The sequence below is a fragment of the Onychostoma macrolepis genome, chromosome 12, assembly GCF_012432095.1.
Source record: "Onychostoma macrolepis isolate SWU-2019 chromosome 12, ASM1243209v1, whole genome shotgun sequence".
In the NCBI taxonomy this organism is placed as follows: Eukaryota; Metazoa; Chordata; class Actinopteri; order Cypriniformes; family Cyprinidae; genus Onychostoma; species Onychostoma macrolepis.
The window spans coordinates 10044284-10056523 of NC_081166.1; the positions used below are offsets into that span (position 1 = coordinate 10044284).

A 12240-nucleotide genomic window follows, 5' to 3' on the forward strand; every position below is an offset into this window, starting at 1 on the left:
ATGATTAAATATGAGAGATCTGAAAACAATCATAACGTCAGGGAATCTGAAAAATAGCCTTTTTTTTTTTTTAAATCATTTTTCTCATTTAGTTCTCATTCACTTATGAGAAAATGGTTGCAAAATAATTACTCCTTTTGTGTTTCATGGAAGAAAGCAAAATGGAAGAGCAACATGAGGGAGAGGGAATGGCTTTTTTGTGTAGGGCTGCACAATTTGGTAGAAAAATAAATAAATATCACTGCAATTGAACTGCAATATAAGAAGGAAACCGCACAGATAACATGTATGGTGAGCTGGAACTTTAGGGCCTACAGACATACATCTTTTATTTGATCTGCAATAACAAATATTAAATGCACCAATCAAATTTGTTCACTTTAGTTTTATGTTTGTAAAATACAAAGACAAATGTATCATTTATATGCAGTGTTGCTTGATTAGTTTGTCTGAATTCCTTTTAAATTTTTGATATTATCATCCTATTTCTGAGATTTTCTCAGGATGGGATGTTTGAAAAGGTGAGAAAAGCGACGAAATACACAAAATAGCACAGAATGTATTAAATCCAATGGATTTGAATAAAAGCGTCTGCTAAATTACTGAAATGTAATAGCTACTTACTGGTGCTGTTGTTTTCCATGTTGCTTCCCTCCAAAATGATGTCACTTCCTAAACGATGCTGTCATTAGGAATTGCATTTTGTTATATTGCAAAGATGAAAAAGTGACATTGAGTACAGAGGATTTATTTATTTATTTATTTGAAATGTTTTCCATTGTTATGAGAATGTGAACATGAATAATTTGTCCATTGACCTTCATTTATACTTTGTGGGTGGGCATTTAAAAAAAAAAAATCCTAAAATTATTTTAAAACTAAAAACGATTTATAATCTCTTTAACGAAAAACTGTAATCTTGCGCCCTCTCGCGTTTCACGACACAAGCGCGCGCCAGTTTCTACGCGTGCTGATGACGTAGTTCATATGCGCCGCTGTTTATGTGAGTTGAATTCATTGAAACTCGTACTATTGTGTATTATCTGTTTAGCCTATCATGACGCGTTGATTATATACGTAAATAAAACAGATGGACATAATTTAAGCGACCATTCTGTATTCAAGTTTGAATCTGAGGTACGATGGTGACAAAAATGCTACACTGCTAATTTGAACATTAAGATATGTGCCTTAAAACACTTTATTTTACAGGCTGCTTAAAATGAGGATAAATGAAGATACGTTACTGGAGGGGGAGAAGGTTGTATTAGTACCTTACAATGCAGATCATGTTCCCAGGTATTAATAAGTCGATCCAGCATATCATCTTGGGTCTGGTGGTTGTAGTCTCAGTTCATTTGAACCTCGTCTAACCTCTATTTTCAGGTATCATCAATGGATGTGCTCTCCTGAACTGCAGAAGCTGACTGCATCAGAGCCCCTGACACTGGAGCAGGAATATGACATGCAAAGATGCTGGAGAGAAGATGATGACAGTGAGTTTCCACCTTTCACATGAACATTTGTCCTGTTGACATTCAAGCCCATAGTCAATATTCTCCCTGATCTGTTTCTGTGTTTGTTCATCATGTGTTTTTTTCTCCCTCAGAGTGCACCTTCATCATCTTGGATAAACAGAAATGGGCAGATCCGAGTATACCAGAGCAAGAGTGCATGGTGGGAGATGTTAACATTTTCCTCACTGACCCCAGCGATCCTTCCCTGGCTGAATTGGAGATCATGATTGCAGGTTATAGAGGTTGCAGTGCATTTTATTTCATTCAGATTGACTTGAGCCTGTCAGTAACATCAAATCATTTTTTAGTGCCCTTCTACAGAGGAAAGGGACTTGGGAAAGAAGTAACACGCATGATGATGTACTATGGTAGGACAAAGCTGACGATTGAAGAAGATCTATCATTAGCAGTGACTGCTTCTTATATGTACAGTGTTTTTATCTCAACAGGTGTCCATAAACTTGGAATTCAAAAGTTTGAAGTCAAGATTGGTTTGGATAACAAAATCAGCATTGCCATGTTCAAGAAATTCCACTTCCGAGAGGTGAGAATGAATAAAATGAATTCATTCAGCAGTTGTTTTAATTCCCTAGTAAAAATGTTAATACTTTTTCCTGAATTCGGACACATTACTACCAAAAGTTTAGAATAATCAAGATTTTAATATTATTACAAATTACATAATAATATTACTACATTTTAAACTAAGTTTATAGTTTAAAAAAAATGTAATTTATTGCTGTGATAGTAAAGCAGCCTTAACTCCAGTCACATGACCTTCAGAAATCCTAATAAGCATTTCGTTATCATCATCAGTGTTATTATCAATGTAAACCGTGATATATTAAAAAAGGATTATGTGACACTGAAGATTGAAGTAACAGCTGCGGAAAATTTAGCTTTGCCATCACAGGACTAAATTACATTTTAAAATGCATTCAAATAGCAAACTGTTTTTACTGAATTTTGATCTAAAAAAATAGACTTGATGGGCATAAGAGAATTCTTTCAAAAACATCCAAAAATTAGTATAGTATATTATAGTTATTTTAACTGCTTAAGGTTTGTACCTCAGATAATTTTCTAACATTTTTGTGACTGTAAAAAGAAAATTCAGTTTTGTTTGAAAATATGTGTATACTTTTTTGTTTGCTGTTTCTCTGCAGCTCTCCATCAGTGAGGTCTTTCAAGAGGTCACTCTTGGGGTCACCGTGAATGAGGCTTTACAGAAGCATGTTTTTGGAAACATGGACTTCATGCTGCAGAGGGAGTACGGGAAGGCACGAGACAGCAGGCAGGCACCGTTCACACCATTATCTCTGTGATAATGGTTTGAAGAAAATTATATGAAGAGAGAAAAGCCCCACAGTGTGTCTCAATATGAAATATTAATCACTCATTGTGTCACAGAAAGCTGAGGTAACTCTAGTAGTTCTTATGTGACAAAATATTTCTGAATTTTTCTAATTCAGAATTAAATGTGATGACTCAACCATACATTCAATACTGTATTGTTAGAAATATTATTTTATTGTATTGTGATTTTAACTTCTTAAGGCATGGAAATCAAGAAACTGTACTATTAAAAAAAACCTCCAATTTAGACCTTTTAATCTGCATACTGCATGTTGCAATAATTTATGTTAAGAAAACAGATATTAATTATATGTTATATTTTTGTTGCTTGTAATATTGTAAATCTTTGTGACTATACACAAGATACTAATCAGTTTGTCTTTCATGTCAGTTATTTGTGTTGTAGTAAATTTATGGCATTTATCGTCCTTGCAACAATAACAATAAAAAATACAGTCTTGAAAATAAGTTTGTTGTCCATTGATGCTAACAATAAAAAATTATAATTGTCTTATGATCACAATGATATGTTTCTTTAAAAAGGAATAGTTTAATGTCCTGGTAAGCTAAACGAAACTTATTGTAGAAACTTAGAAACTGGTTTCTTAAAGATTCAGTTTTGCTACCAATTGTAGCACAGGGACAGCAAACATAAGCTAATCAAAATCGATCAAATCTTTTATTATAAGATGTTGTGAAACAGTATTACATAAGACTCCAAAGGTCAAAAATTTTATTATTCATCAACTGCTTCTTGAAGTCCATTTTCCTTTCCCGATTTGGCAGTTTAAAGACATACAAGCAAGATATTCATTCACAGACTGGTCCATAGTTCTCACATGGATTATCATTATTTTTTAAAAAAGATGCAAAGGGAAAAACAATTCCATAGGAATTTCTGCAGACAGGTCTGTGACTTGGTCCCAATGCGTCACCTGAGAGGCTCAGATCCGCGACAGGATGGATCATCAGACAGAGTCTTATGTTCTGAGATCAGACATTTTCTGAATGACCTGCTGCACAATATCCAGACCCTGAGCCCACCTCACCGTCTCCTCAAACTGCACGTTGAGTGGAACACAGAACGCCTCCTTCCTCAGTTCAGTCAGCTGACAAACTGCTATCACACTTGCTACTCCCACAATTAGCAGAAGCAGGAGTTTTAGGAGCAGAGAGAAGAACATTGAGCAGATGGACCGCTTGGCTTTGGGCACAGACTCTGATGCTGTCTTTTTACCTATAGTGAAGAAGTGTAGAACTTACACTCAAAACATCAAAAATGCTGTACATATAACATATACAGTAACACAATGTATATAAAATATCAACCTGACATACACTACAGTTCAAAAGTGTAGGGTCAGTATGATTTCTTAAAAAAGAAATTAGTACTTTTGTTCAGAAAGGATGCATTAAATTGATCAAAAGTGACAGTAAAGACATGTATAATGTTACAAAAAAAAAAAAAATCAAAGCACTTTCAAATAAGAGCTGTTCTTTTTTTCAATTTCTATTCATCATAGAATCCTAAAAAAAATCTATTTTAAACACTGATGAGAAATGTTTCTTGAGCACCAAATCATATTAAAATGATCTCTGGCTAAATTCAGCTTTGCCATCACAGGAATAAATTAAGTTTTAAAATATATTAAAATAGAATTTTTTAAATTTTAATAATATTTCACAATATTACTGAATTTTTTAACATCCTTGGTAAGCGTAAAAGACATCAAAAACATTAAAAAAATCTTAAAATCTAAACTTTTGAATGGTAATGTAGATCAAAATACTCCAACATTTTTAAACAACATAAAGCAAAGTAGAGAGTATGCAGTGTAATGAAATAATTGAGTCTCAGTTCATGTAAGATAAAATTGTACCTTGATTTTGAGCAGCTCTCTTTTTCTTCTCTTCTTTCTTCTTTTTCTGTTGTTCTTGTGCAGCAAGAGCAGCCATCTGAGCTTGATACTCCTTTCTTTTCCTTTCTTTCTCTTCTGCTTTTTTCTTTTTTTGTGCTTCTCTTTCCCTGGCCTCCTTTTCCCTCTGCTTAGCTTCTTTTTTCTTTTCTACTTCTGTAAGGGATTAAAACGTATTCTAAAATCAATACATAATTAATACATGAATGCATACAATTTGAAAAACATTTAAAATCAAAGAACTGTTATGATGTAGAATGTGGAATAAATATTTCAATACTATACTATGTCTAGGTCACTCATAAAAACTTAAGACAAACAGAAAGCCACATTAAATACCAAAAAAGAATTTTAAATTTCAAGTCCTAAATTCTAAACTAAATTTTAAACTGTTTTGCTCAACTTGTAACACTCATAATATCATTTGTAATGGAAAAAGAATATTAATACGAAGAAATTTGGTAAATTTGTAGATGTTTTGCTCTCCCTACCTCTCTCTTTCAACAATCGACGTTCTCGTTCCTTTTCTGCTTCTTCCTGCAGTACCTTCATGTGCTGCAGAACCTGGACATAGACAAATTTAAAAAAAAAATTCATTTGTTCATTTGTGATTGTTTCAAAACTTTGACTATGTGATAAATAAGCTTATTTTTACAGTTCAAAAGTTATTTCTGACACTTCTGCTTCAGACCACTCGACTCACCCTGGATGCGCACTGTTTGCACTGCTTCTCATCCAAGCAATCGCCTGCAGCCTTGGCCAGTGTTGGCTCCAAGGGGTTATCCTTCAGGTCCAGCCATTTAAGACTCTGCAAAAACAAATTCCCTCAATTACTAACTGCTACTGAAAAGGAAAGGACGTGTGGCCAAGTATGGTGTCCCATACTCTGAATTTGTGCTCTGCATTTCACCCATCCAAGTGCACACACAGTAGTGAACACACACACACACACACACACACACACACAGAGCAGTGGGCAGCCATTTTTGCTGGGGAGCAGTTGGGGGTTCGGTGCCTTGTTCAAGGGTCTCACCTCAGTCGTGGTACTAAAGGTGGAAGAGAGTGCTCTCTAACCATTAGGCCACGACTGCCCCCAAAATGAAAATAGCATCTTCTAATATTTAAGAGAATGTTTGCGGTTTATGAAATCCTAAACCCACCTTGAGTTGTGAGAAGCCGACGGGAAGCATTTTGAGTTTGTTATTGTATAAATCCAGGTGCTGGAGGTTACTGAGTTGCCCAATTTCTTCTGGTAAGCAGACGAGCTGGTTCTTGCTCAGGTCAATTTTGATAAGGTGAGTCAAGCTGCAGAATTCAGGCTGGTGAAGTAACAAAAACAGTACAAAAGCATTAAACAAACTACAACTTAGACGAAATATGTTTTTTTATTTACAATTGTTACTTACAGTCAGAGTTGTTAGATTATTACAGGAGAGATCCAAAACCGTTGCCTTTGGAAATGCAGTCTGCACAGAAATCAATGTTTTAAATTTTCAAAGTTTCTCACACTTTGTCTAAGGATATGCTGAATGAATACAATTATTTATATATATTTTTTTTTAAAGTAAACAAAACCAAGTACACTCATGATAATTGTAAAGTGAATAATCTGCAGCCACACTTACCAGCTCCTTGACTGGCACTTCTGTAAGATTACTGAGACTCAAATCAAGCTCATTGCCATCAATTTTGTCTTTAATGTTTTCAACTTTGCCTTTAATCATGTTGATGCGCTGCTCCTCACAGGACACTGAATATAAATACCTATGATCAGCAATCAAAGCCATCAACGCATTAAAAATGAAAGCAAGTTTTGACAGCTAACACAAATAGTTTAGATAAAGTAAGGGAGTTTTCATTGTTAAAGTTAACTTCAAACAGCAGCGTTTACTGAGATTATGTCTAATTGTAATGAATGAAAGTTATTACCTTGTTACAGATGGTAAAATAGTCCAGACCCAGAGCAGAGGAGTAGTTGTATGCAGTGACTTCACTGATTTCGCACAGCAATGGATGAAAATCCACGTCATTGCTCGCGCGTGCCAGGCGGCGCAGCTGACAGCGCGTGCCTCGTGTCTGGATGAGCGCCCGCTGTGAGCGCCGCCTAGCGCTTGGAGGTCGGGGTCGTTGCTACTTATGAGTATTAATTGTAACAAACATTTGTAAAGCTTTGCACATTTTCCTCAAGTAAAATCTAATCAAATAGTAAAAGTAAATATTTAGAGGTAACACCCGTGGCATTGAGTGATATCATAATAACTAGCCTATGTTACCACATAACCATATGAATGCACTCCATTATAGTATGATGTTAAACATGGTTCCCTGCCGGCTCTGTCGGAGAGAATGCAGTTTTTGTCACAACATTCTTCAGTGATTTTGTGAAGCATGCTTTATTTCACAAAATATTAAGTAGTATTACAAAGCGCATATGCTACAGGAGCAGGCCCAGTTCTTGACAGCTTTAAAATGTTGGTAATTTGCAGATTTATTGCAGTGTTGCTGATATATTTACACTACTGTTCAAAAGTCTTAGGCCATTAGTATTTTCACCAAAAAAATAATAATAATAATAATAATGGTTTTAAGCCATTTCTATCTGCTGTAGTGTGTCAGTAGGCAATATCAGAAATAACTGGCTTAAAACCTTGAATTTTTTTGGTGAAAATACTAATGGCCTAAGACCATATAACTAAAAACCAGAACTCTATGTAAAAGAACAATAATAAGATTTGTAAAGTAATCGATTAGAACTTCCCCCAGTTCGAATGGGCTGGTGCTGACTCTGGAAAAAAAGAAAAATGCTATTGTCTCGTCACATTCAATTATGAATTAAATGAATTATGTAAATGACAGACCTACTTTCAAAATGAAATGGTGAAATTTAACAAAGAAAGTCAAATAGTTTGTATCACTGGATCGCATTTTGTTTCTTACATTCGATTTAACAGTATTAACAGCAAGTGTACATGGATTTTAAACACTTATATTATGTTCTTGCTCCATAAATGCATGTTATTGAATGAGCTGAGTTTTAAAGTTAATTTAACTGTTCAGGTAATTCCAATGGTAGGCTATGATACATATTAATGTAGATAGAGTCCGTCAGCCACTGCTTTTCTGCTAATAAAAGAAAAATACTGCAATTTTCTGGTGTTATTTTACGATTGGGTGGGGCTGTCTTCAGCTCTTCTTAAAACTTTTTAAAATACAGTCCACCCAGACTGATTTTAATAATTGCACAAAAAGTTTAACGCACTCTTTATCTAAATTCAGATTGGGTGGGCAAGACAGACATTTGTAGACATCTCTACACCTCTATTGAAATCTCTGTAGAAAAGCACCAGAACATCAATTGAAATATATGCTGCAGCTCCTTCTACAATGCTTTCAACAGGGAGAAGAAATGTACATAATATTGTTATGTAATGCAATATATGTAATATTGATCCATAATTTGAGCATTCATCACAATTTTAAAGCTTGAAATTACTCAACTTTCCACTCTCGAAAGATAAAAACAAGAAAGAGAGAAACTGAGATGAGATAAACCACATAGAAAACCCTGTTAATACGTTTGGCCATTCCTAACCAGTAAATCTGAGCGGTTTTGGCTTTTAAAGTACGGGGAACAAGAGTCTGCTTGATAGTCTGAAGCTCTTCTAGGATCAGCTGCAATAGCTGCACGTCATCCATTTTTTCCTTGCTGTATATTTCCTTCAACATCAGAGACTCAAGGGGAGCTTCAACTCCATTACTGTCTCTTTTCCGGTTATCTGAAAGAAAAACACAGTCCTATAACTAACAAATTCAGAACATTATCATTGTGATGTGTGAAAGATGTGTATACCTGTGTCAGAGTTGTGATCTTCAGGTCTCTGAACCCCCTTAGCATCTTGTTCAGAGTTCATATTTATTATGTATATCACCAAAATTGTCTCCAGAAGACTCAGCAACATGAAAGAAAAGATGACAACGACATACACAGCTGCACAGAACAGAAGAGAGAGTTTATATGACAATCTAAACGTATCTATGATATATGAAAAGACGTCTCTATATTAAGAAACTTGTCCTTGAACTGAGCTCTTACCTATCAGAGGACATCTGTGAGATTTGGATGGCAGAATGTCATTTAGGATGAGCAGAAGTACAGAGATCCCCAGTAGCACAGTCACTTTGAAGCACAGTTTTTCCCCTCTATCTGGTATGAAAAAAGAAGCTAGGTCCAAAACGAGGAAAAACAATATAGGTAGCTGAAAATTGATGAAATGCATCAGGGGCATCCTTCTGACTGAAATCTAAAGAGGAAAGATGAGAGAGAAAAATCTGAGGCTATAATCTCTGGAATGGAAGAAGAATATAGTATGGAATAGTCCATCCAAAAATGAAAATTTGCTGAAAATGTACTCACCCTCAGGCCATCCGAGATGTAGAGTTTGTTTCTACATTAGAATAGTTCAGGAGAAATTTAGTTGGTAACACTTTATTTTGATAGTTCACTTTAGACATTCTACTAAGAGTAAGTAACTTTGCAACTACATGTCAACTAGCAGTCATTAGAATATTAGTAGACTGTTTGCTAATAACTTCTAACACTTTATTTTGATGGGTCCACAGCATACAACATACTGACTATGAGAAACTTTGCAAGTATATGTCAACTTATTCTACTAACCCTAAACCTACCCTAACAGTCTACTCTGAGAGTTAGTAGACATGTAGTTGCAAATTAATGAGAATTAGTTGACATATTACGTATTACTTATAGTTAGTAGAATGTCTAAAGTGGACTATCAAAATAACCATTTAGTTTTACATCACTTGCTCACCAAAGGATCTATTAGACTTTTTCACTGGATGAAGTGCTATTATGGCTTATGGACTCATATTTTGGCCGGAAGTATTAAAGTATTAAAGGCATTTTAAAGTTAAAATGCCGTAATGATTGATTTGTTTCTTACAAACACGCAGCTTTTCACTTCACAAGACATTAACTGATAGACTGGAGTCGTGTGGATTTCTTGTGGATTATTGTTATGTTTTTATCAGCTGTTTAAAGTCTAATGGCGGCACCCATTCACTGCAGAGGATCCACTGGTGAGCAAGTAATGTAATGCTAAATTTCTCCAAATCTGTTCCGGGAAAGAAACAAACTCATCTACATTGGATGGCCTGAGCGTCAGTCAATTTTAAGCATATTTTCATTTTTGTATGAGTTAGTACCGTGTACTTTATCCTGTCGTATGTTAGGCCCTCATAGTTCTCATTCTGGAGCGAGACGGATATATTGAGGAACTCCCATTCTCCTTGTGTCAATATGCTTTCTCGAGCTACCTGTGTCGCCTTTGATGAATTGGAGGCAGGAACCAGCTTCATTTCTTTATCTGTTTCACATAAAGGAAAGCAGCTTGGTACAGTGTGACACTAAATCTATAATTATGTTTATGCTATGTTTAATCATAGCAGGTGTTTAAAAACTGTTAGAGGATGCACAATATGCTGGTACCAATATCAGCCATTTATTATCTGCCAACATTAAAATAATTATCAGCTTATCATATTGGCCAGATTTTAACATCATGCATCTTTATTTTCAAGGAATATTTACATTTTAAATGTGCTCTCACCTGAGTAATTAATTGAAGAGACTGTGATGTGACACGTTTGGGTATCAAAAGGAAATTTGTGTACATTCATTGTGCAGGTGCTGACAATCTTATGGTCATCCTCCATCTTCACATTTCCATCATGGGTAATATACAAATATGGGTTCAGTGGTCCATCTTCCTTTTCCACACTTAAACATGTTGATAAATTAAGTTTTTTACATGCCATGTAAAATGAATTTTGTGTCAAAGAAAATTGAACCAGACAAATCATACATTTGAGATTTTCCCACATATATGTAATTTCTCTCAATTTTTAATTTCTCCTCTCCCTATTCCTTTTTTTAATCATCAATTAAGATGATTATCTAGATATATAATTTTTATATACTTACGTCTCAAGAACATAAAGGTCTGGTTTCCAAAGCATCTCTTTTGGCAAAATCACACTTTTAATGCCACAGAAATCTTTAGGATCCCAAGAGATTCGTTCATTGTTCCAACTCTAAGTGAGCAAAACTTAATTCATAAATAAATAAATAAATCCCTTAAGTGGTAAATTATCTTAATTCATAAAATATTTAATTTATTTAACAATTATTTTTAATGATTTCTTTTTTTCCAATTATGCAGCCTAATTCAGAAATAACTTAAATTCTAAAGAAGAATTTTGTGTTGTTTAACACTTACCATGGACATCCAAAAAAGAGGTACAAAGATTTGAGACTTTTCAATCTGCAAAAATAGAAAATAAATAAATACTTATATATAAAACAGACACACTTGAACATTTGTCAGCTGTTTGCAGTCATACCATAGAAAGGATGCCGTAGAGGTAAATATCAAAATACACAACGGTGGGGTGTGTCCAGTCCAGTGCAGGACGGCAAGTTGTGAATTTTTCATTGTCTCTGGTAAGATTTAAATGTTCCAGTACATCTTGCTTACTGCACACTTGTTTAGGGAACACTAAATCTGCAAGCCAGGAAGCATGTTGATATGGTTTTAGACATCCAGAACTATACAATTTAGCCATGCAAATAGGGTAGTTATCTTTAGAACAACTGACAATTGTCTGTGCATTAAAAAACTAAAGCTTTACTCACCTACTAGAAAAAGTAGACAGATAGCACAGAAAGGAAAATAACTCATATCCAACTCTCAGTGTGAGACCACCTCTGGTTAGCAGATGACTGGCAACTGGTCCCACTCACTGCCTGTGCTTATGTAACAGTACAAGATGAAAATGGATGCGAAATTAGCAATAATAGGGGAGAACATCATTCCCCTGAGCACCATAAAACATTTTTGTGGGATATTGAAGGCCATTGTTCCTCACAAATGTGATATTCTGCTGTTATTGATTTGTGTTGGTAGAGACAATCTTTTTTGCACTGAATGGATGATAGACACTCTATCTATCTATCTATCTATCTATCTATCTATCTATCTATCTATAAATCATTTTTACAGTGTAGCGAGAGAGAGAGAGAGGGATACATTTTCATTATTAATATTATAATAAAAAATATATATAAACATACAGAGGATGCCATATAGCGGAAGTCCCTTGTAATTTTAGTTCATAAAATTTTCAATTATTTTGGTTTATTTATTTATTTTTAATTAATGCACATTCTTTACAGTGGTCTGTCACATTTTTGGTCATGAAAAGACCAATTATGTTGATTATCAATAAGATACAAAGTAGATTTGAGTATTTTACGAAAGCTGATTGAAATTATATCAGCTGATGAAATATATCCCATAATGTCTGTCACAATCATTTTTAAATATCCGGCAACTACACTTGAACTGTAAATTTGAAAAAGAGAGAATAAA

General features: G+C 34.6%; 3 protein-coding genes across 5 annotated transcripts; 1 reads left to right on the forward strand and 2 right to left on the reverse strand.

Annotated features, from left to right (window-relative positions):
- The first annotated feature begins 939 nt into the window (after positions 1–939).
- nat9 (N-acetyltransferase 9 (GCN5-related, putative)) lies at positions 940–3321 on the forward strand. 2 transcript variants are annotated; one of them, XM_058794719.1, is made up of 7 exons: positions 940–1003; positions 1213–1299; positions 1387–1496; positions 1610–1750; positions 1826–1885; positions 1967–2061; positions 2684–3321. In XM_058794719.1, coding segments are annotated over exons 1-7 (654 nt in total). In that variant the 5' UTR covers positions 940–1001; the 3' UTR covers positions 2843–3321. The 2 variants fall into 2 exon arrangements, with proteins under 2 accessions (XP_058650702.1, XP_058650703.1); XM_058794720.1 differs by having other exon boundaries at positions 999–1137.
- A 285-nt stretch (positions 3322–3606) lies between these two features.
- On the reverse strand, positions 3607–6907 carry lrrc59 (leucine rich repeat containing 59). Of its 2 annotated transcripts, none has more exons than XM_058794717.1 (8): positions 6719–6907; positions 6415–6553; positions 6196–6255; positions 5950–6108; positions 5493–5597; positions 5281–5353; positions 4754–4945; positions 3607–4110 (listed from the first exon to the last, which is right to left on the reverse strand). In XM_058794717.1, the coding sequence occupies exons 1-8, from the start codon at positions 6817–6819 to the stop codon at positions 3854–3856; spliced, it is 1086 nt and encodes a 361-aa protein (XP_058650700.1). In that variant the 5' UTR covers positions 6820–6907; the 3' UTR covers positions 3607–3853. The 2 variants fall into 2 exon arrangements, with proteins under 2 accessions (XP_058650700.1, XP_058650701.1); XM_058794718.1 differs by having other exon boundaries at positions 3612–4110; positions 6415–6539; positions 6719–6855.
- Positions 6908–7541: 634 nt separating this feature from the next.
- Positions 7542–11550, reverse strand: LOC131551527 (5-hydroxytryptamine receptor 3A-like). Its single transcript, XM_058794540.1, has 9 exons — positions 11505–11550; positions 11213–11373; positions 11089–11133; positions 10794–10903; positions 10420–10589; positions 10016–10176; positions 8883–9090; positions 8640–8777; positions 7542–8565 (listed from the first exon to the last, which is right to left on the reverse strand). The coding sequence occupies exons 1-9, from the start codon at positions 11548–11550 to the stop codon at positions 8279–8281; spliced, it is 1326 nt and encodes a 441-aa protein (XP_058650523.1). The 3' UTR covers positions 7542–8278.
- Between the last annotated feature and the right edge of the window lie 690 nt (positions 11551–12240).

Bases quoted from the DNA above. Each gene is read 5' to 3' on its own strand.
- nat9 (XM_058794719.1), top strand. The intron at 1,886-1,966 runs GTAGGACAAAGC...TTATCTCAACAG, and splicing joins ACGCATGATGATGTACTATG to GTGTCCATAAACTTGGAATT. The intron at 2,062-2,683 runs GTGAGAATGAAT...GTTTCTCTGCAG, and splicing joins AGAAATTCCACTTCCGAGAG to CTCTCCATCAGTGAGGTCTT.
- LOC131551527 (XM_058794540.1), bottom strand. From the start codon at position 11,550: ATGAGTTATTTTCCTTTCTGTGCTATCTGTCTACTTTTTCTAGTAG. The intron at 11,134-11,212 runs GTATGACTGCAA...CTATTTTTGCAG, and splicing joins TCTACGGCATCCTTTCTATG to ATTGAAAAGTCTCAAATCTT. The intron at 10,177-10,419 runs GTGAGAGCACAT...TATGTGAAACAG, and splicing joins CTCTTCAATTAATTACTCAG to ATAAAGAAATGAAGCTGGTT.
- lrrc59 (XM_058794717.1), bottom strand. From the start codon at position 6,819: ATGACGTGGATTTTCATCCATTGCTGTGCGAAATCAGTGAAGTCACTG. The intron at 6,109-6,195 runs GTAAGTAACAAT...TTACTTCACCAG, and splicing joins ATAATCTAACAACTCTGACT to CCTGAATTCTGCAGCTTGAC. The intron at 4,946-5,280 runs GTAGGGAGAGCA...AATCCCTTACAG, and splicing joins TCGATTGTTGAAAGAGAGAG to AAGTAGAAAAGAAAAAAGAA.